The sequence below is a fragment of the Cnephaeus nilssonii genome (assembly GCF_951640355.1).
Source record: "Cnephaeus nilssonii genome assembly, chromosome: 12".
Taxonomy (NCBI): domain Eukaryota; kingdom Metazoa; phylum Chordata; class Mammalia; order Chiroptera; family Vespertilionidae; genus Cnephaeus; species Cnephaeus nilssonii.
The window spans coordinates 51,749,258-51,772,399 of record NC_137083.1 but is presented as its reverse complement, the minus strand read 5'-3'; the positions used below and the strand labels follow the sequence as shown (position 1 = coordinate 51,772,399).

Here is a 23,142-nt window from a genome sequence, read left to right as displayed (position 1 = left end):
ACCTGCTTCCCGCCACTGCTGAAGACTGCATTGGCCATGTCAGTGACCAACCTCAGCCCTGATCTATTACTGTACTCCAGGTATCCCACCAGCCAGGTGGTAGTAGGTGGGCCCCTTGCATTATGCTCTTTGTCCACACTGAAAATGACATATTCTAGATTTGGATTTTCTTTCCCTTGTCATCATCACTCCCAGCCCCATCATCCTTGAATACATATATTCCACACAACAAAAGGAATGTATTTTTCAACTGAGGAAGTCACCTTACAATGACAGTGATTATACATCAAGCTGATGCCCATGGAATTCAGTGCCCTTAACATATGCTTCATCATCTAGAATCATCTGAACTTATAAGACATCAGTATGACCTATTGAAATATTAGCACCATTTCAAGCTGGAAGAAATCTCAATTTGCCTGCAAAAACCATCTATTTCTACCAAAGCTAAAATTTCAGTTAATAACTTATACAAAGGCAAAGTTCTCACAATTGCACTTAATAATCCATATACAAAGTGTTGCCTTTTAACAAGCTAGGCCTCACTGCTTCAGAGGTTTTAGAAACTTAGAGAGGACAAGATTTACTGATGTAACTTCTTATGTCATAAGCCCCCAGTCAGCCTTTGTGTTAACCTCTCATGGCTCAAGTCCATACGCAGAATCCTGCAGAATGAATGACCAGAATCTATGCCTGGTGTTGAGAGTTGGATGGACAAGGAGAAACAAAGTGCAATACCTCCCAGAGCCTCCCTTCTTACACCCTTTTCTCTGACCTCTACTTCTATTTATCCCATTTCTTATCAGACTTTCTTTCCCCAATGGCATATGTAAGTTGCACATGTTTAATTCAATGCAAGTAGTAGGCATTTTGTCACCCCAAATGGCTATCGAGTGGCTTTTTCCCCCCCACAATAAGTCAATCTGTTAGAGAGAACACCATCCCCATTTCATAAACTTTGACTGTCTAAGGGGTACTGAGTTTGCCATCTTCATTGACAGGGGAAGTAGGAGGGTTGTCGCATATAGTCACAGTACAGGTATGTACAAGTCACCTTCTCTGTTGGGCAGAAATGAGACAGGTATGCAGGATGGAACCCAAGGAGTCTATTTAGATTTGCTGTGAGGCTGGACATGGGTACAGGCTGAGTCAAATGGTCCAGAATTCCTGCTGAGGGAGCTCAGTTGTTTCGGATTGTATTTTCAATCCAGGGTACATAGTTAAAGATTCTGGTATAGATGCCAACATCAGCTCTCAAAACACATCCATCCGTAAAAGTGAGGATTCCTTGAAGTATCCCATTGCAGACTGCTGGGGCAGCTGTGACTTCCTGCCAGGAAAAAGGAAACTGGGTTATCTTTCTGGCAAAAGGCACTGGAACAAAATGGGAACAGGAAGGTATTGAGAGTAGCTTACCTTGCAGGACTGCCTTCTTCCTGGCACAATGCCCAAACACAACATACTTTGTGTGATGTCATAACTTTTATAGGCATTGCGGCAATTAGTCTTGGAGATAACAGAGATGTTCACATTCTGCAGTGAGTCAGGGTCCTTTGCTATAGGAAAGAGAGAAGTAAAACGTCCTCAGATACCAAACCTCTTCTCCTTTCCCTCTTCTTCAACATATTTCCTCTTCTCCCAGCAGAAAGGAAAAGAGGCCAAATACTGAGAGAAATTAGAACTGTGGCAGCTAGGACAACAGGAAAGTATCAGATTAACAATTTCTCATGATACAAATGTCTATCTCCTTACAAAATAGATTAAACTCTTGGAAGTTGATCTCTGCAATGAAATGAAACAAATTACTTTAAAAATTTTCTGGAAAATTAAACATTTAAAGAATGTCCTGTGAAATGAAGATTAATTAATTTATTTAGCTTTCATATTTTTTATTTGTCCCATATTTTAAATTTATCACTGACTCCTTTTTAAAAAAATATATTTTATTGATTTTTTACAGAGAGGAAGGGAGAGGGATAGAGAGTTAGAAACATCAATGAAAGAGAAAGATCAATCAGCTGCCTCCTGCACACCCCTACTGGGGATGTGCCTGCAACCAAGGTACATGGCCTTTGACCGGAATTGAACCTGGGACCCTTCAGTCCGCAGGCCAATGCTCTATTCACTGAGCCAAACTGGTTAGGACCACTGACTCCTTTTTAATTTATTGAAATATATTTGACTTGAACTGTTGTGCACATTTAAGGTATACATGTTGATTTGATATGTTTATGTAGTGTAATATGATTGCCATTGTAGCAATAGTTAGAATCAATATCATGTCACATAATTATAATTTATTTTTTGTGGTGGGAATAATTAAGATCTAGTCTCTTAGCAAGTTGGATTATAATACAATATTGTTGTTTATAGTCACCATATTATGCATTAGATTTCCAGTACTTGTTTATCTACTAATTGTAAGTTTGTACCCTTAAACTATATGTCTATTTTGAGCTTAAAGGAATTTAGAGAGCTCTATGCTTAGTTTTTCATTTGTCAGATAAAAAAATCCAGTATATGCTCAAAAAATTAACTCAAAAAGTGATTTTCTTAAATCTATAATATGAGAATTAAAAAGTTCTCTAAAGAACTTAAAAGTGGGTCTCTTGATTTCTAATTCAAGTTATTTCCTTTATATCAATGGTTTGCAAATACTGTGGACTGTGCAGACTCATGACAAAGTTTTTGTGGGTGTTTTTTTTTTCAGTGCAACAGAATGAGATAAACAAGAACAAAGTAATATTAATATTTATGTTAGGTATTCTTGCCAAGGAGTTTTCATTGGGAAAAGTTGTTTATTTTGTTTTTCTAATGGGATTGTGTTTATTTGAATTTCTTTATCTGGAAATGGTATATTCATTCTTGAAAAGAAAATGTTTGATGCTCTTTGTTTTATTTTCCAGTCCAGCAATAATGGTATGGCTCAGCATTTCTTCTGGGAATGCATTTTTTAAAAATGTAAAGAATATTTTTAATTGCAGTTTACAATAAATATTATTTTGTATTAGTTTCAAGGTGTACAGCATATTGCATAAATGGGAAAGAATTTTTAAGAAATGCTTACTTCACTACTTCATGAGCCAGATAAAAATAAACTGCACTTTTTTGTGTAAGTCACTGGTCTTTGGCAACCAAAATGAATCAGACATACTGCTCAGCCGATGGACGTTTGCCTATTTTCAAAACTCAAATTGACTCTCAAAGGACAAAGAATTTTTGTTTGTCTAGAGGACATTACAATAAGTGAAATAAGCTCGACACAGAAATTCAAATACTGTATGATCTTCCCTAAGTGTGGAATCTAAACAAGCTGAACTCATGGAAACAGACTAGAAGGGCAGTTGCTGAGGCTCGAGGTGGGGCATATGGAGGTATGTTGACCTAAGGGTATAAACTTTCAGTTATAAGATGAAGAAGTTCTGGGAATTTAATGCACAGCATGGTGACTGTAGTATATAATATTATATTTTTGTGTATTTGAAATTGTCTAAGAGCATAGATAGTAAATGCTCTCAAAACACACACACACACACACACACACTCACACACACACACACAGAGTAAATATGTAAGGTAAAACATAGTTATCTTGATTGGGGCATCACTATATATATATATATATATATATATATATATATATATATATATATATATAAACATGGTATTATACACCTTCAATATATGAGATGTTTATCTGTCAATTATACCTCAATAAAGCCAGGGAAATAAGAATTTCTAATTTTAAATATGTTAAAAAAAAATGTAGCCCAAGGTGTGAAGGTATTGACTGAAGAGCAGTTAAAAAAGGCTGCAGTGATGGCAGGATTACTAGGATAAGTGTATAGCCACCTCTTGCTTCTAGAAAAAAAAGTAGCAGTGGGAGGATGAAAGTAACCTGACAGGCTTGTTGAAAATGACTCTCCTCCCATACTATGGTTTCTAGTGTCTGATGTATATTAAATATACTCAAATAAGTTACTCATGAGTAAAATTCAATCAATAGTTTTTCCTAAGGGACAATATCATAGTTCTGTTTTTCTTATACTTGATCAGTTTTTCCCCTTCCCCAGTATTCACTATCTTGGTTCACAGCTACAAACAGTTGATAGAATTTGAATGAAAATTTTGGAATGGGATAAGCAGTTGACAGGCACAAAACTTAGCCAAGAGAAAGCTGTATTAGCGTACTCAAAGTTGTGTGTGTGTGTGTGTGTGTGTGTGTGTGTGTGTGTGTGTGTGTGTGTTTTAATGGAATTTGAAAAGTGTGACATAGACGAAAGTTGAGTTAGAACATGTAGTTTGGTGGTTTCAAATTACATATAGAGACGTATACTGATAAAATCATGAGAGTCACTTTTTGATTTGCTGAATACATGAGAGAATGTTCAGAATATCACCAGTTCAAAATGTTTCAGAAATATTTTTCTTAAACTTTTCATTATTTATGTCTATCACAATCTTGCACCAGGAAGATCTGCCTGATTAAGCACAATATCATGTATGCACCTTATGTTTAATACATAAGTATTATTTAATGATATTTAAAGGCAATTTTCTGGATTGCCTAGAATAGTTTGAAAACATCTAATATAGGTTAAGCCACATTTTAGAGTTAAGAGGGTCCATGGTGAAGTGGCCCATTATCACACAGCAAAATAGGACCAGAATACAAATGTCTTCTTTCTACCAACACCACTTCTATTTTATATGAAAGCAAAGATGATAGAAAGATACAGTGGAGGAAAAGGCTTGAAGGACTCCCTGAGTGAGGTTCAGGGAGAGGGTAAAGGAGATAAAACAGATGGATAAAGAGGTTAAAAGAAAGAACTGGGAAAATCGTAGAAGCCAAGAGTAGAGAAGAGATAGAAGCATGTCTGATTCCGAGAGATGATCTTGGGGTCACTCACAGATGTCACATATGTTGTAAGCCCAGGTGGAGACCATGCACATAGTGTTTTCTCTGGGAGGTTCTTTGGGCAGGCTGACCAGTTTCACGTAGTCATTGACTTCAATGTATCTTTCCAACTTGATCAACATTAGGTTATTCTCAATAGAAGTGATTGAGAAGTACGGATGATTAATCATCTTCGAATAGCCAACCACTTGTACATCTTGTTCAGTGAGGCTTGATGGGTTTGTAACCCCCAATACCACCTTAAGATTCCTGGAACAAGATGGGTGTTCTTGAGAGGACTTAACAGAGATGGCTTATCCATCCTTCTGGCCCTTTATTAGCTCCTCCCCACAGACTTATTTCTCTATTACTGAACATCCCCAGAAGGCCTCCCTAAATCCCATTTAATTAATCAGTCTCAGGCAGGGGTCTGTTCCCAACCTGAACACCCCAAGAATAGAGGGGCATTGGGGCCTTATTACTCACAGTAAGTTGCAGCTTGAAGCTGTAATCACCCACAGGGGGTGGATCAGGACTCCAGTGCAGGGCAAGTAATCAGATTTCAAATAGACCAAATAGGGGGGAGTGATGTCATGTATGTAATCTGGGTCATAGGCCAAAGCACCTGGAAAGAGAAGCATAGACAGGAAATTCTGAGGTTTTTTTCCAGAGATCACTTGAAAAAACAAGGAAAATTACTTAATAGACCCAAATTTCCCTATCCTTCTCTCCAATATCTTCAACTGTAAGCTGAATTTGTAATTTGGCTTACTTTGTTGAAAAATATTAAGAAAACTAGAGGCCCAGTGCATGAAATTCATGCACGGGGGGTGGGGAGGGTTTGTCCCTCAGCCCGGCCTGCACCCTCTCGAAATCTGGGACCCCTTGGGTAAGGTCCCTAGGCCTGACCAGTGATCAGGGCCTATCAGGGCTTTCCTTCCCCTGGCTGCCCACAGCTGGCCCCTCCCCTGCCACTGCCATTGCTTGCCATCTGTGCAGCACTGTCCCTTCCCACTCCCCCCCACCCCCCATCCCCCGTCCCCTGCCACCAGTCACCTCCCACTGTGGCGATAAGCATGGGGTGCGATCACTTGGCTGGCCCTGCACACCTGCCACAGCGTTGCTGGCCAGTGGTCTAGGCCTCCCTCTGTGGGGTGATGGATCGCGGGGGCCCCCAGATAGATCCTCCCGCAGAGGGAGGCCCCACACACTGCAGCACTGCCAGCTGGGTGGCCTGGGCCTCCCTCTGCAGGGAAATTGATCACATAGCTCTGTGATTGATGGTTTTGTAGAGGGAGGCCCTGCCCACCTGGCCGGGGCTCCACAATAGATTGCCATGCAGAGGGTGGCCTGGCAGAGGGTGGCCTGGGCCTCCCTCTTTGGGGCAATTGATTGCGGAGCCTCCCTGTCCCCCCAATCGATCACTCCGCAGAGGGTGGCCTGGGCTTCCCTCTGTGGGGCAATTGTGAGGCAATTGCAGGGCCCCCTTGACCAAACACATTGCACCCGCCTTGGCTGGCCTGGTGCCAGTGCATGTCATAGGTCGTCTGGGAGGTCGTCTGGATGGTCGTTCTGCTGTTCCATTGTTTGGTCGATTTGCATATTATGTTTTTATTATTATATATAGATGATAGAAACATATTTATTTCAAAAGATAAAAGGTTTTTTTCCCTTTCAGTCATCAATACGTATTATTCCAATGAAAACACTAGCTTTCTCAAATACCTTCCACAATTTAGTGGACATATGTTAAATTAACACTTGAAGAACTTAACTATTTTTATCAGTTTTAGAATGCTTTGACCAATCTCATCCTGTCCTCCCAACAGCAATGTAAGGGAGAACAAATGTGCCATTTAAAGAACAGACCAAATACTAACAGAGTCTAAGGAGGGAAATCACCCATTCATTCAAAAAGAAAACATTGAGTATCTAGTGGTACCAGGCTGTTCAAGGTGCTTGGGCTATATAGTGAAAAATACAGACACATATCTCTGCTCTCATACATTCTAATGAGTGGAGACATTCAGTAATAACAAACATAATACACAAGTAAATGAGACAGTATGTTAGATGATGATTAGTGTTTTGGAACAAAAGTAGAACAAGGAAAGAGGGGAAGGAAGTAGCAGGTGTGTGTGTGTGTGTGTGTGTGTGTGTGTGTGTGTGTGTGTGTGTGTTGGGGGCACTGTGCAGTATTATATCCGTAGTCAGGGTAAATCTCATGGACATGAGAGATGAACAGTAGAAAGAAGCTGGGGAAGGGAGATAATCAGATACCTGGGTAACAGGATTTAGGCAGAGTAAACAGCTGGAGAAGAGTCCTAATGTCTGTTAAAGGAACAACAACAGAGGCCAATGTGGCTGGCATGGTGAGTGAGGGGAAGAGCAGGAAAGGAGAGAGGCCAAAGAAGTGATGCAGAGCTTTATAGGACGTGGACTTGTCTCTGAGTGAAATGGGATGTGTGATGTGTGGTGAATGATTGATGATAATTTCCTTATGGAGAAGTGTTGAGTATAAAGTTGAGTGTAAGAGTATAAAGCAGAGAGGCCTGTTAGAATCATTTGATAATCCAAGCAAGAGATGGTGGCTTGGCCCATGGTGAGCAGTAGAGGTGATAAGATATTATTGGATTCAGATTTATTTAGAATATGTATTCAACTAAATTTTCCAAACAGATTGAATGTGGCATGTGAGAGAAAGGGGATTTATGATTACCTCCAGGGGTTTGCCTGAATATTGGAACCATGCCCGGACAAGACCTCATACCAAAATCAATCCTGTCCTAGACAGGCTCAGGGTCAGCTCTCACTCTTCCTTAGGAGCAGGTCTGGAATTGGGGTTCCAATGTCCATGCCACCTCCAAAAACATACAACAGTCAGCCTGAGGTGAGGCAGACAGGCAGTGTCACAGGAGGAAACCTGGTGGGGATGGTGGCAGCAGTGAGGGAGAGGGAATCAAGCCTACACTTGTAGTCTGAAATGTTGTTCCTATCTTTATCCACCTTTCATGCTTCCCCCGGGATTTATCTTGGGCAAGTAAAGAAAAATGTGCCAACACTCACGAAGCAGATTCAAGATCACCCAGAAGAGGATAAACTTCATAATGATGTCAGAAACCTTTTCAAAGGATGAAGTTCAACTCAGAGTCTCTGGAAAGGATAAAGAGAAGAGAAAGAGAGAGAGTAAAGGTTTAATTAAGATAAGGCAAGAAAGGGCTGAGAAAAATTGTCATCTTAATTCTTTCAATGGCAGGATTCAGTTCCAGAAGAAGTGCTTGTCAGTCAGAGTAGGTGATGGTATCAAGTGTCAGAAGAAGAAGAACAGAGATCAGGTGACTTGGTCCTTGACATAGTAGAGAATAGATCAGTGTTTTGCTATCATATTAAAAAGTACCTAATCTGAGAGCTGTTGAAGCTTACAGTTTGTCCATAGCCTCCTTCTCTCTGGTCCCTCCTTTGTGAAACTCTGAAACCATATCCCTCTGTGAACTGCATGCAGGATACTGGCCCCACCCATCTATGTGATGCTACCTCCTGTTTGTATGCCTTTGATATTTATCTCCAGTGGCTATAACCAAGCATTTGTGCTGACCTCAACCCCTCTGCCTGATGTTAAATACCTACCTCCTCAGATATATCAGCCCTTTCCTTCATGTCACTACTCTCCCATTTATTTAGTCAACCAGCCAGCCCATAATTTATATTGTGCATCTGACTCGTGCTAGGCTCTGTGCTTACTATTGAATTTGCCTAAATGTGAAGACACTTTCTGCCTTCAAAGAGCTTATAGCCTAGTGCTGTGGTCGGCAAACTCATTAGTCAACAGAGCCAAATATCAACAGTACAAAGATTGAAATTTCTTTTGAGAGCCAAATTATTTAAACTTAAACTTCTAACGCCACTGTAGGAAGCGGTTATAGGGTTAAGCCTCGGACTTACCTGTGGCAGGATCACAAACAAGTTCATTTGGAGGGCAGACCCCTCCCAGCATAATTAAGCCTGATCCTGTAACTGATCCCTAGATCTTTCCTGGGTAGCTAGTGGGCTGTGGGAGGGGCAGCAAGTGCTGCCAAAACAAGTGAAACTTACAAGAACATTGTTAATTGCCTTGTTTGTCCCTGAGTATAAATAAAGCCTCAGCTTTGCAGTCTGGATCTGTTCTGTGGCCTCAGCCAGGCACAGAAAGATCCACCCAGCCCCAGCTTTCAAATCTATCTGTCCTCTCTTTATTTCTAATATTTCTCAATCCCTGGCCGCCTCCACTTAGAACCGGTTCGTTCATCTCTCTTTTCACGCGGGACGCGGAAAAGGGAGATCCCCGCCATGTTTGGCCCCCACCGCATCAGGCCCCCACAAATATTGGTTTATCAGTTGTTTTGAACCAAAGTAAGATGTTAATAACAATAAGGTTTCTCAATGGTAGAATTCAGGTGGTGTGTATATAGGTAAAAACTGTAAAATTCTTTCTGCTTTGTTGTATATTTAACATTTTTCATAGTAACATTTGGGAGAAATTTTTTAAAATGGAAGTAAATGCCTTGGAGCACAGTGCTAAGGACACCTCTTTAACCTACAATGTATGTAAGAAAACAACCGAGAGTTACACTTGGGGCTTAGAGAAAGGGAAGGAACTTGTCTGGCATCAAAAGAAAAGAAAAATAATTCAAAAAGAAGAAAGGCTTCTGTAAAGGCATGAACATGTGAAATAACATGGAGTGTTTGTGGAACTATGAGTGTTATAGGGGGAGTGTGAAGAGCTGGATGGAGAGACAAGCAAGGATTCAATCCTGACAAGCCTTATTAAATAAGCCTTGCATATTTAAGATGTCAGAAGTCTTTACTTAGTAGGAGATAAGGAGCCAATACATTCATTATTTAACAAAATTCTATTGAATGTTGTGGAAGACAGACCCGAAGGCCCATGTTTATACCCTGCATAATCCTCAATTGCCTCCCCTTGAGTGTGGGTGGTACCTGTTACTTGCTTCTAACAAACAGAATATGACAAAAATTAGGTGATGTCATCCCCATGATTATGCTTATATATAAGACTCCACCTTGATAGTATGCATGAGAGAGATTCTTCCCACTTGAAACAAGCAGCCATGCTGAGAAAGCCCACTTGGCAAAGAATTGTGTGTGGGTGGCCTCTTTGTACTAAGGACAATCTTAAGGACTTGAGGGCAGCATTCAGCTGATAGCCAGTAAAAAGCGAAGGTTCTGTGTCAGAGGACCACAAGGAATGGATTCTGCCAACTACCTGAATAAGCTTAGAAACAAATTCTTCCCTGGAACCTTCCTAGACCTAAAGAAAAGACCCAGCTAAGATATACCTGGACTCTTGACTTACAGAAAATGTGAGATAATGTTTTGAGCTGTTCAATTTGTAGTAAGGCTTTTATGCAGCAATAGAAAACTAACACATATGGATATTGTGTGCTGGTATTTTATTAGATATTGATGATTTAATGGTGAGAGAGATGAGAATTGTATTCTCATAGACCATAAAGACTAATAGGGAAAACAGGTGTGATAAGACTTGCCACTGTGAATGTGACAATGAGGAAAGTAAAGAGAGAGAGAGAAACACATAGAAGTTTTCCCATGTAAGGTTAAGAAGACCTCCTTGAGGAAGTGATGCTTGAGGCTTGAAGGATGAGTAGAAGTTAACCAAAGGAAGACATACTGGGAAGATGAACCAGGGCTCAAAAGAGAGAAAAGCATATATATATATATATATATATATATATATATATATATATATGAGTATGAATAGAGAAAGAGAAGAATTTTATAAAACATAACTTTCAGTAATTGTCAAGAACTTCCTATGAAGAAGACAGAGGAGGCAATGATAGAGTAGATCAAGGGAGAATGTCCTTGGGCTCTGTAATTTAGATGGGTGAGGCTTTATCTTGCTTAAATGGCAACCGAAGAAGTCAATAGATTGAGGGAGTTGAAAAATGAGGCAAAAGAGAGATAATCAATAAAGCAAGTCCATGAGGAAATCAGATTTCAAAGGTGGAGATGGAAGCTAAAAATAGTGGGCCTCACTTCCAGGAAGGATTGGGAGCGGGGGGTGGGGGTGGGGGGATGAATAAGAAAGAAAAAAAACTATTTGCAGGTTGGGTGGTGGGAAATTGCATGAGGTATTTTTTGATGGTTTCCCCAGCTCTCTACTCCCAGAGATCATCTGCTGAAGATGAGCACTGAGGCTAGAGGAGAGAGAAGGATGACCATTATGGAGAATTACACAGACAATGACTTGGGAAATACAGGATTGCCAATAAGCATTGAAGACATAATTTCAGAGTTGTAAAAAGTGATCAGAGCAGGAAGTGTTGGGCAGTGAATCAGAGGCAGAAAGCATGGAGCAACTAGAAATGAGGCTGCTAGAGAAGGATTATAAAATAAAGTTGAATGAAATGGTCTAGTGTCCAAATTTGAGATAATTTTTGTGTATGTGAGAGGATAAAGCTGTGGGTCTTAGTCAGAACCCAGATTTATTTTGGGGAGCACTTTGGTAGGGGATAAAAAGCATCCAGGCTCAGAGTATATCAATGTCCAAGAACTAACCTATCACTGCAATCCGTACTGACACACAGACTCACTGTCTCCCTCATAAGATGGCTCTCTAAACCTCTTCATTCTTTACAGAGTATCTTTTTCCAATGGCATGATTCTCTCTACCCCCATCTCACTGACCCTCTCTCTTTCTCTTTACCCATGTCACATTGCCCCCTCCCCACACATGTAACTCCATGGCCTCTCAAAAAGCACTCTGAACCCCAACTTTTGTGTTACTTGGAATCCTCTCAATTCTGTATTTTTAGGTATCTTGCTCAATGGGTCTGGGATGCTGTACATCTCCCCACTATATGCCACTATGAGAGGACTAAGCACCCATCAGAACTCTTCATAATAGCACAAAATCCTACCAAAGTCTGCAACTGTTACCCATAAATATAGGCCTCCCTAGCTTTCATTGTCTAGGTGCCATTTGAGATCCAGAGCTTTGTCTCCAGCTGTCTGTTAGAAATGGTGGTCTACATGTCCTTCAAGGATGCCAAAATAACATGCCTCATCTCTCCTAATTCATGTCCATGCTCCTGATCCTTAATACATGAAAGCATTGGTTCTGTTTATATTTTCTTTGAGAACCACCACCTACCCAGTTGCCCAAGTCAGAAATTTGGGTGTTAACCCAGACACTTCCTTCTTTTTTCTACTCACAGTCAATACATCCACAGATGTAGTGTATAGAGGTCAGGGAACACAGCATGAGTTCTTAATGTCATTTTTTAATTGGATGCTTTTTATTTGGATTCTGTTCAAGAATAAGAAAGCTCAAAGGAGTTGGGGATCCAGTGTAGAAGTCATGAAGATATTTCACTGAGGGGATGGAGAAATAGAGGAGCCTTAGTAGCTGTTTATGATTTTTAGGATCCATCTTGCATAGGGATGAATTTCTGTGAAGAATCCTTCACTTCCCATAGTGACACTTCCTTTTGCCCAGGACAAGATTCCATGCAATCTCCCACCGCAGATGGCTGGAGCAGCTGACACTTCCTGCCAGGGAGAGGGAATAGGAGGTCAATGTTGCTTAGTCCTCATGGGACAAGAATAAACCCCAAGAAGTTGCACATTATAGTAGCAGGGACATTTGAGGGAATGGACTCATTTTTCTTGAGAAGTGGCAACTCTCTATTAATATCCACTTAGGTCTCACCTCTCTTGGGTCAAGTTTGGCCCAACCTGAGAGCAAGCAGGTGAAGAAAGGACAAATGGTTCTTCCCAGAACTTCTTCTACTCTAAAAAGACGGGAAGGGGACTCATGACAAACCCAGAAACTGAGTGTGTGTCGGGGAGTGGGGTGGGACTTCAGGCCTTTTGGACGAGTACCATTTGCTTTCTCACAATCACCTCTCCTCATCACAGACCCCTTGCTGTCTTCCTGCCTGGAGAAAGGAAAGATACCTTAATTTCAGACATGGTTTTCAGAGGTTGTCCCACACACATGATGTTGACGGTCATTCTGTCACCAAGCACAAAGTTACACTTATGGGAGGGAAGAGAATGTTGATTTGTCCAAATCAGGATGTCAGGATCACTCGCTGTGGGAAAGAGAAGAGAAATCAAGTCCAGTGTTACTGTCCTTATCACATATACTCTTGTGATCATCCCCTGAGAATATTCGTTGCCAGTAGTGAACATTCCATCCTTCACAGCATTCCTTGTTCAGTGTCTCTGTGTTAGACCAGTGGATTCAGAGCATTAAATCCTAGTTACATCACAAATCAGGTCTGTGGTTCTCTCCCTACTATGCATACATTAGAAACCTTTGAAAACTCATGAGAAAATTATGTGACCATGAGAAGAGACGGACACAAAAACTGCCTCCAAGAAAACTTGCTTTTTGGCACCTACTTCATCTTCTTTAAATTTAGTCATAAAGGGAGAAAATTATTTTTAGTATGTTTAAAACCTTTTTAAAAATGTTTATTTATAAATGGATTATTTATGTGTATGTGTGTATATGTGTAAAATATACACACATATTTCCCCCTAAGTAGTTATATTATTCATCTCTAGCAATTGTTACTATCTTGCCAAACTCAGGATGCAAAGATTCTAACCAAGATATTATATCTTTGGTAGTGAATAGCAAGGGGAAAACAAAAATTGACCAAACATTGTTCAAGCAAAGCCTAATGTTATTTATACAGCAGGATTTTTCTCATGGAGTATAATGTCCTAAAGTATTAGACCAGAAAGTGTTGGGTCAGAAGAGAGAGGAGTTATGTTCAGTTTTAAATTTTAATGGAAATTGAATTGCATTATGTAGAACAAACGAGAAGAGAGTAATCTTGTTACTTGAAACAATGAATAGCTATTGGGAGCCTTGCACCAGAAAGCTTATAGAATTTGTCATCATGATCCTGACCTGCAGAGCCTGTGTGATAAAACCTTTGCATAGCTTTATTTTGTTTTCAAATGGTATGTAATAAATTGCTTTTGTAAAAGTGACGTAATTACTTTGAATAAGACTTATAAAGTCAAAGGTAAAAATCATAATTTTTTATTTGTTCAGAAAATATATTTACTTAGATTCTCAGGAATGTTGCTTCTAAATTGAAAATGAAGATGTCAAATATGATGAATATAAAAGTTCCTACTTTTATTTGTTTTTACAAAACAGAATGATTTTTAAAGTTCTCACTTTTTGTTTTTACAGAACAGATGGATTGTTCTGTAGCCACCAGTGGGGTTTAAACCTGATTAATATCCATGACAATTTGCCTCAGTGGACACAGCTTTGGCAAACTAATCAGTCAGTGTCACTTTTGAAATCAGCCAATCAGAGCCCCCTCCAAAAGACATGCCTCAGAGTGCCAACCAATCAACAACCTCACCCAAGTAAGCATGCCTCTACAGATGATGTCAACTCTCTTTAGCCTCTGAAAATCTTCCAATCCCTGTCCAGAAAGCTTCCAACAACCCCCCCAAAAGCCCAGTACTCTGTTCTGCTCAGCAAGATTGCCTGCTCAGCATTGTTCTTCCTTACTATAATAAGCCATAAATTTAGCTTTATCATTTCATTTTAGATATTGAATATTGATTCCATTATCCATTGACAATACTTAAAAGAGAACAGAATGGTTGTTAGCCATATGAAATAAAGACCACCAAGGACCAATAAAAGTGTAAGAAAGCAACTTCACAAAATGCCCTTGATAAGATGTGAACCTGCAGAGCTCAGAGGGGAGAGGAATGTGTGTCTGCAACATGGGTTTTGGCAATTTTTCCAATGCATGCCAGGCCAGGGAAACACTCAGAGACACACCCAGAGCATTTCATAATAACTCTAATGCACCCTCCTAGTCTCCACCCCTAAATGGGAACTATTAGATGGAGCAGTAGGTCTAAGAGTAGCACTGTCTTCATGGAAACAGCTACAGTGACAGGAGAGAGTTCTCTCAACCACTACTTATCTCTTTGGGTCCACTTGAGTGAATCACCATCAAGATAGGTTGGTGTCCATGGTTGGGGGTGGGAAACATCTTCGGTTGCCTTCCTATAGCACATGTTTTGTTATGATTTTCCCACTGCTGTCTCATTAATTGATTAATTGCTTGGTAGACTTTTAGTAGCTGTCCATGAGACAGCAAGCCACCCTCCTACAACGTGCCTTGATATTGTCTTTAGAGTAATATACTAACCCATCTTTGTTTAAATTCAGTTCCTGGGATCTTGGTTCTACAAATGTAGTAATAAATGTCTGCTTCATTTGTTAATGTCTCATTGGTTGCCCTATATCAGTCTCTTTGATTTTTATCTGTTGGCCTCTAATCCTGGTATTATTAGATCCTGAAAGCAATCTCTCTAAGATTAAGAACATTACCTCATAGCCCCTATTTCCTTTAAATATATTCCTCTATGTTTTCCCCAGCTCAAACAACACAGTCAAACACTTACAGTTTTTATAGTCATTCCAACTCCAGGTTGGGATAAAGCAGGAATCATTAGATGATAAAGATTCCAAAGCTATGGCTATGGTTCCCACATAGGTGTTGAGCACAGCAGCCTTGGACAGTTTTATCATCATCAGGTCATTTTCCAAAGTTTGTGCATTGAATTCAGGGTAGGGCATGGTCAATGTGTTATTCCGTATCTGCTCTTTCTTGTGTTTGATGCTGGGTTGATGAACTCCCAGTCGAATTTTAACTCTTTGGAAGAAAGAGGGCAGAGAGATGGAAAAGAACAGGGTCACAAAATGTCAGAACTGCAAGAAATGTCAGATGTGACTTTCTACAATCATCTTAATTTTACCTCTTAGACCTGAGAACTGAAGTGGGGCTGTAAAATAGTGATAACAATAGTTTACAGGATTGTCATTTTAGAGTCAATGCATATAATAAACGCATGGTATCTGGCATGGTATCTGCCACCTAGACCATGCCTGTACAGCCTAGTTGTGATGATGATGATGATGATGATGATGATGATGATGATGATTTGGATCATCTGAATGATCAGGTAATAGAGTTGGCAACACAGTCCATCTGTCCCAAGCAACTCTTAAGCAAGCATATTGCACCCTTTGTTTCTAGATATTCTTAGGCTCCTCCCCAGCTCTTCTCACATATATCATGGAGGTCAATAGGAAGGTGTCAAAAGACTCTTTCCCATGTGCCACCTACATTGATCATAGAGTCACAAGACTCTTTGTAGGCTATTAGGACTCCCATTTATCATTTTCCATTATACTCCCTGGACTAACTCAAACCCACTCTCTTGCATTGCCAGAAATCTAGTCATGCACCAGATACAAGAGCCATTCCCTACTAAGGACACTTCATGCATTAGATGTGGCTGAGGAAAAAAAATCAGAATTTCCAACTTCAGTTCTTAAAGGAGATGAACTGTCTTTATTTCCTTTGTATTTCTTATAAAGTTCAGACCAAGGGTTCAATCTATGTTCTAGTGAATTGTCTTAAATAACCAGGTGGCTAAGAATTCTGAGTTTGAAATGACCCTTGTATATCCATGAAACTCTGAATAGGTCCCAATCACACAACTCATTCTGACCCAATTACAACAGAGACTCTGAGAATTTCAAGGAATAGCATTATTTTGTGCAGTGCACTCTTGCCCTTCTCCTGTATCACATGGCCTGCCGAGCACGTTACCCTCATTCTTTGAACAACCCCTGTCCTCATTACACTCAGCAACACTGGTCTCTCAAATACCTCTGCTACATCAGACACTCTACTCCCCAGGCTTTATTTACTTGGCTGCCTCCTCTTCATCCTGTGGGTCTCATCTCTTGAAAGAGGCCTCACATGACCACCTAACTAAAGCATTCTTGCTTTTTACAGCTTGCCATTCTTTTTATGTTTTCTTTTTGTCCATCTATTTATTTTGGCTTACTTCCTCTACCAGAATGTAAGATCTATGAGGGAAAATTTATTTCCATCTTATTTTCTTCCAGTTTTCTCAGTGTATTAAGCAGTCCCAGGCATATGGTAAATATTCAATAAATACATTGAATGAAAGCATATTATTTTCTCTCCATGAGAAAGAGTCTTTTGACACCTTCCTATTGACCTCCTCTTATGATTCTCCCCATTGGGAAGATCTTTCCTCTTCCTGGGTTCCTCTAAATTCTCCAGGATTCCATTAAAACTGGCTGGAATGCCTTATCAGACCTACTTTTGTTTAAATATATCCCTCATGGCTTCCAAGAGCTAAAGAATACTTACGGTAAGGGGCAGTGAGCAGCGGTCAGGACCCACTCCGGGTGAATGAGAGACCCCACACAGGGCTCTAAGCTGGACTTCAGATAGACCATGTAAGGGATAGTAAAATCTTCTGGTAAGTTTGACATTTCAGTTTTAGAATATTTGGTCAGAATAATTCCTAAATAATTAATGGAGAAAGAGAGACAAAGAGGTTGAGAAGTGAGGATTGGCTAGGGCAGTGGTCGGCAAACTGCGGCTCGTGAGCCACATGCGGCTCTTTGGCCCCTTGAGTGTTCTAACGCCACTTCTTCAAAATAGACTCTCCCAGGCCGAAAACCGACTTCTGCGCATGGCCCACAAAGTTGAATCACACTGTATGTGCGCACCCACACGTGGTATTTTGTGGAAGAGCCACACTCAAGGTACCAAAGAGCTGCATGTGGGTCGCGAGCCGCGGTTTGCTGACCACTGGGCTAGGGTAATGTTTCCTAGCCTAAGATTTTTCAAAGATAAAAATCAAGGTCTTCAAATTATATTAAATATATATTTTTTAAATCAGAGGGAATCAACCATGTCACTCAAGTTATGCTCATTAAAGAAACTGACACTTGTCTGCCAGGCATGGAAGTAAAAAATGAAATACTCCCTGACTTTGCAGGTGAAAGGAATGGAAAAGCTTGGGGTAGGGCCAGGAGCCTTCCAGAGCCTCTGACCCATCAACCTTCCTTTCCTGTGCTCACTCTTCTAAAGTCCATCTGCCCACATAAAGGGAAGACATACTTTTCCTGTGGCTGTCCAGGAAACGTGGCAATCTAGAAAATCAGGCTCAAGACTAAGGCACTTATTAGTTACATGCCCTAACATGCTTCTAGGCCTCAGAGGGCTTGGGGAGAGCATTGACGGGATGAGCTGTGCATGAGAGTTGGTTCCTTTTGTTCCTTTAACAGTTCATTGAAAGAAATGCCCTCAGCTTCCTATCTCTTCAGTGTGGCTAGCTACTCCCCTTTCCGACACTTCCCTACACCACCCCATCTCTCCCAAGGTTGCAACAAGGGCCCAGACTCTCACCAGCTACACTCAGGAGAGTGAAGATGAGACAGCACTTCATGGTGGGCCACGATCTCACCAGGAGCAGACAAGTTGGATCAAACTGGAAATGATCCCAACCTTCAGTCTAAGTGTCCCTGTCAAGAACAACTTAGGAAGGGATGGACATTAATTTGGGGTTAGGGGGGAGAAGCAAGGATCTTATAGTAGTGTTCAAACTAGTCTTTATCAAAGTTGAGAGCTGTCTCTGCTGAGAGTAACAGAGAGGAAGGAGCCGACCAGTCAAAACCCTGGTGCCTCTTCTCTGACCCTAAAAATCTCAGGAGTCCTGAGGTGTCTACTGACATTTCCCCACCCCTCTCTATGACACGGCCCTTCTATGTCGGCCCCTCCTCTCTTTGTGATCTCCAGCCTCTCTCCCTGCCCTCACTTGTCATCTCCTCTTTTCCAGAGTCCCTCATAGAGCCATTCTCATAGATTCATCATAACTGGGGTAGGAAACACGGTTAAGAAATCATCCCCCCACCCTCATTTTAGAGATGAGGGAGCTGTGGTCTTCATGGAATGTAGTGGCAAAGTCAGGACTTGGAACTGAGTCTACAGATTTCCTCTGACAGATTGAACTTTATCTGAGCCCTGTGCTCTCAGAAGACAGCAGTGGGAATCTTATATTTTGGGAAATGCTACCCTTCCCCATGTGAGTTAGAAGTGACTTTCTTGTGGCACCCATAAGACTTTGGATGACTCCCTGGTTACCTGTGACAAGGTCAAGTGCAGACCTTTCCCCTTTTGCCTGAACCAGACACTGACCCTCCAACTCCCCATTCTGAGCTTAAAAAGTATTTCCCCCTTGAAACTAGCTAAACTGAAACAGCTGACCAAGAAGTCCCCCAGCAGCAAAACAGCCTCACTGTAAATCTCCCCACCTGTAACTTATCTATTCCTACTGATAACAATCTAAGGCAAAACAATCCTGCTGAGACACTGATTTTCGAGTCTGGGATGTCTTCTTATTGCAATAGTCTGAATAAAATCAATCTCCTTACCTGTTCAGGTGTTTTTGACACTACTCTTTCCTATGCACCATATTCCTTTTTATAAGTTAGCCTTACATAAAAACCTTCCAATTGCCCCCAGAAATATGTAATAAATAGTGGGTTCTATTGTCTATAGTTTTCTTTACTTATAGTGTTCTTCTTTGGCCTTGGTATCAGTTTTTAAATATAATCATATATAATAAAAGGCTAATATGCAAATTGTCCCCTCGACTGGGAGTTCGACCAGGGGGCAGGGCCGGCTGGCCAACTGCCTGCAGCCCCTCCCCTCGGCCAGCCTGGCCCTATTGCCCCTAATTGGGTGGGCCAGCTGGACCCCACCCATGCACAAATTTGTGCACTGGGCCTCTAGTAAGAGATATAAAGTGACAAGATGTGCTGAAAAGGAACTTTGGGATGGCATGAAGAAAAATTATTTGTTTGTCTTTTCATACTTTCTCTTTGCCCACCCTGATCTTTCATCTCTTATATATCTCACTTATTTTGTCAGGTCTCTAAATCTTCCCTCTACCTGAGGTGGTTAGGTGAGTAGGTGTATATTGATGGTGGTGATGAGGTGGGGTAGAAAAACATTTCAGAGGGAACAGGGGAATCTTTCAACTTATTTGTTCCTGGAGAGAAGCCTGATATGCTTCATTAAGTAGATCTAAGGCTACTTATTTAATAAAAAAAGTTATATATGAAATGAATTTAGGCTATATACAAACATAAACACAACTCAATGAGAACTAAGGAAATAAGACAGGGCATGTTAATTATGACCAACTAGTTAAGAGCCTTGAATGCTAAACTCAGGAATTGGTACTTTTATCCTCCTGGCAGCAATAGGTGATATTAAGGACTCTGCAAGTATACCATCCAGAGTTACAAAGGGATAGAAAATTCATAATTGGGGCATATATCTTTCTATGCTCTCTTCCACCAAGATACCTGTTATGGATTGCATGTTTGTGTTCCCTCCCCCCATGCATATATTCAAGCCCTAACCCCAAAAGGGATGGTAGTAAGAGTTTGGTCCTTTGGGAGGTAATTAGGTCTAGATGAGGTCATGAGTGTGGAATCCCCATGATGGGATTAGTGTCCCTATACAAAGAAGACATTGCAACAAGCTCTCTCAGCCATGTGAGGATAAGTGAGATGGTAGCTGTCTATAAGGAAGTAGGCTCTGACCATTTCCTGCTGGCACTTTATCTTGGACTTCCCAGACTCTAGAACTGTGAGAAATTGTTGTCCAAGCCACAAAGTCTATAGATATTTGGTTATAGCAGCCCAAACCAATTAAGACATATCTCTCCTTCAACTGTTCACTGGGACCACAAACATTTTACTCCTTCAAACCTCCTCCATCTCCAATATTTCCAGGCTCAGACCTACTTGGGTCTTTTTCCTTTAACCATACCAGATATGTGCAGAAATCATGTGTTTGGAATTGTACTCCAATCCATCCTCTGGATGATCATGGAAGATACTAGAGCTGGGGGAGGGTGTTGAAGAGCTAACCCAGGGTGGCCATGCTGCCTTTCTAGACAGGGCTGAAGAGAACAAATAACTTCTCTATAGCCAAGACTTTTGTGACCTCAAAGTAATAGATCTATGTTCTGTAAACTTACCTGCATTTGCACTTTTTTTTTGCCTACAATTCAAAATAGTACATAATTTCAGCTGGGGTTTTGGAGTGCCTGGTGGTGGGATAAGGCCACAGATTATCTTTGGCATAATGGCTACAATAGCAATAAAATCCCAGTTGGAAAATAAGAAAGATCTTGAACAACTGGCATATTGGTAGGTGGAACCTTGAATAATGCAGGACATCTGTGATTTTTAAAACTTCCTCCTTCTAGATATTTTCATTTTTCTAGCTTCACAGAGTTTCAGAGAGATTAGAGACAAAAGGGAGAGCACATTGTCAAGAAATAGTGGTGCTTTGGGAATAAGGACAGCCAGGGCATCTCCCAGCTTTCCTACGAGCTAGTTGAATAACTTTGGGAAATTGATTTTAACTTTCTGTAAATTAGTGTCACTATCGTTTTAAAATGTGATGGTAACAGTTACCCCTAACCTTATTCATCTTTATATCCTCACTGTCCTACACAGTCTGGCACATAGTAGGTGATCAGTGAATTTATTTTGATTAGGTGAATAAATAACCAAATAACCTTTCAAATTCTACCCTGATATGATAGTTCAAGTCAATATCCACCTTCTTACTCAGCAGCCTGTTTCCAGAGAAATTTTATGAATACCAAATAAGGAGAGTTCTTGGACATATTTAATGCAGGACAAAATATTTTTATTTAGGTACAGTTCTTAGGCATAGGAAGAAGGTGAAGTTGTCTAACAGGGATGGGTCAGGAGAAGATAAATGTGCTTAGTTGGAAGCCATGGTGTCCTGAATCCATCTCACGTAGTTGCAGACCTTGGTGTAGACACCAGGTTTGCCCTTCATGGCACAGCCATAGCCCCAGGAGACAATGCCCTGGAGCTGTCCATTGCAGACCACAGGGCCACCAGAGTCACCCTAAACAAGAGGGAAAAGCCATTTAGAACTCTCAACCACACCCAGATAGGATAAGGGCTCAAAAATGTTCCTCCATTATACTGAGGCCATCTTCCCAGGCTGCTGCTAATCCTCCATGAAGCCCCTTCAACCCTCAGTCTCCACACTACATCCCCATTCTTCCTTCCCCCTCCTTCTAGGTCCTCCTCTTTCCTTAGTTACAGGCACATAGGGCCAAGAAGAGGTGGCAATGACAGAGTGCAAGGCTTCCCAGCTAGCCCAGCTCTTTCAGAGTGTTCTTCTACAATAGACCTCATCAGAAGGGTATCTTAGCTGTGCTATTAGCACACCATCTTCTATGTATCTTTTTACCCTAAATTCTAACCACTCATATGGCAAAAAGAAAAATGATCATTTATCCCAAATCTATCCCTCACTCCTCATGATCAGTTCCAGAAAAAGCCTTTTAAACTTCTGTATTTAAGAAAAGGGGAAATTTGGTAGAGATGCATGAGATGGAGCTTGAAAGAAACGGGGTGCAAAGAACCTAACCTGGCAAGAGTCCTTTCCACCCTCCAGGAAGCCCAGACACATCATGTTGTTGGTGATCTGGCCTGGGTAGGCTTTGCGGCAAACACTGTCAGAGAGGATGGGAGCATCCAGGCACTGCAGGAGCTCAGGGTAGTTACCTGTTGGGTGCAGGAGTAAAAAATGGAAGAAGGTTATTTGTGGAATCTAATGAGCAGAATTAGTTGACCAACAAAATAAGACCCAAAGCATGGAGGCATGGAACTGACTGACATAACTCAATGTGGGGTTGAAGGGATGAGAATAAATAAATCAAAGAACTTATATGCTTATCAATAGGGTAGTGAAGACATGGGGAGGTAAGGGCTGGGAGGTTGGGAATAAAGGGGGAGGGGAAATAGCTGTAATAATATCAACAGTAAAAAGTGTATATATTTATAATGATGGAAGAAGGTTACTCACAGGATTTCTAAAATATTTCTTTCCATGATTTCTTCCTGCCTTTCCCAATACCCCCACTCTTTCATTCAGATTATTAGTAACTTTTACTTTTGAAGAAAAACTTTTATTTGGAAGGCTTTCCAAAGAGTTTTAATCAACAAGCTGTTCTCTGAGACTAGCATCAGTGACCATAGATTTCAAATTTAGAGACTTTATTTCTCAAGTTGGTTTATACTTCAGGCAGTCCCTAATTTCTTAGTCTGGGTTCTTTTTACCTCTCAGTTCATAGTTCTCTGCAAATCACCAATCACTTCTGTTGAATACCTGGCATCTTTATCATAATTCATTATAGTGCTCTATTTTCCGACAAAGGAATCTTTCTCATTTTCATTCACATAATCTAAGACTCTATATATCCACAGACTACCTCTG

At 40.8% G+C, this 23,142-nt stretch overlaps 3 protein-coding genes across 4 annotated transcripts in view; all 3 read right to left on the bottom strand.

The window, feature by feature from the left end:
- Window positions 1–1,180: 1,180 nt before the first annotated feature.
- Window positions 1,181–8,003, bottom strand: LOC307107924 (putative inactive serine protease 58; the record flags this gene model as incomplete). Its single annotated transcript, XM_079785472.1, has 5 exons — window positions 1,181–1,330; window positions 1,417–1,556; window positions 4,911–5,167; window positions 5,384–5,522; window positions 7,964–8,003. 5 exons carry the CDS (start codon window positions 8,001–8,003, stop codon window positions 1,181–1,183), a joined length of 726 nt encoding a protein of 241 aa, XP_079641598.1.
- Window positions 8,004–12,319: 4,316 nt separating this feature from the next.
- Window positions 12,320–18,250, bottom strand: LOC307107923 (serine protease 58-like; the record flags this gene model as incomplete). Its single annotated transcript, XM_079785471.1, has 5 exons — window positions 12,320–12,469; window positions 12,878–13,014; window positions 15,377–15,627; window positions 17,164–17,320; window positions 18,211–18,250. The coding sequence occupies 5 exons, from the start codon at window positions 18,248–18,250 to the stop codon at window positions 12,320–12,322; spliced, it is 735 nt and encodes a 244-aa protein (XP_079641597.1).
- A 3,362-nt stretch (window positions 18,251–21,612) lies between these two features.
- The window catches only part of LOC307108501 (trypsin-like), a gene marked incomplete at its 3' end in the record, with an annotated part of 152,489 nt that continues 150,959 nt past the window's right edge, over window positions 21,613–23,142 (bottom strand). For both annotated transcript variants that reach the window (XM_079786531.1, XM_079786530.1), the window contains 2 exons: window positions 22,294–22,430; window positions 21,613–21,762 (listed from right to left, as the gene is read on the bottom strand). In XM_079786531.1, the coding sequence (XP_079642657.1) occupies window positions 21,613–21,762; window positions 22,294–22,430 (287 nt within the window). The remainder of the gene's footprint in view (window positions 21,763–22,293; window positions 22,431–23,142) is intronic.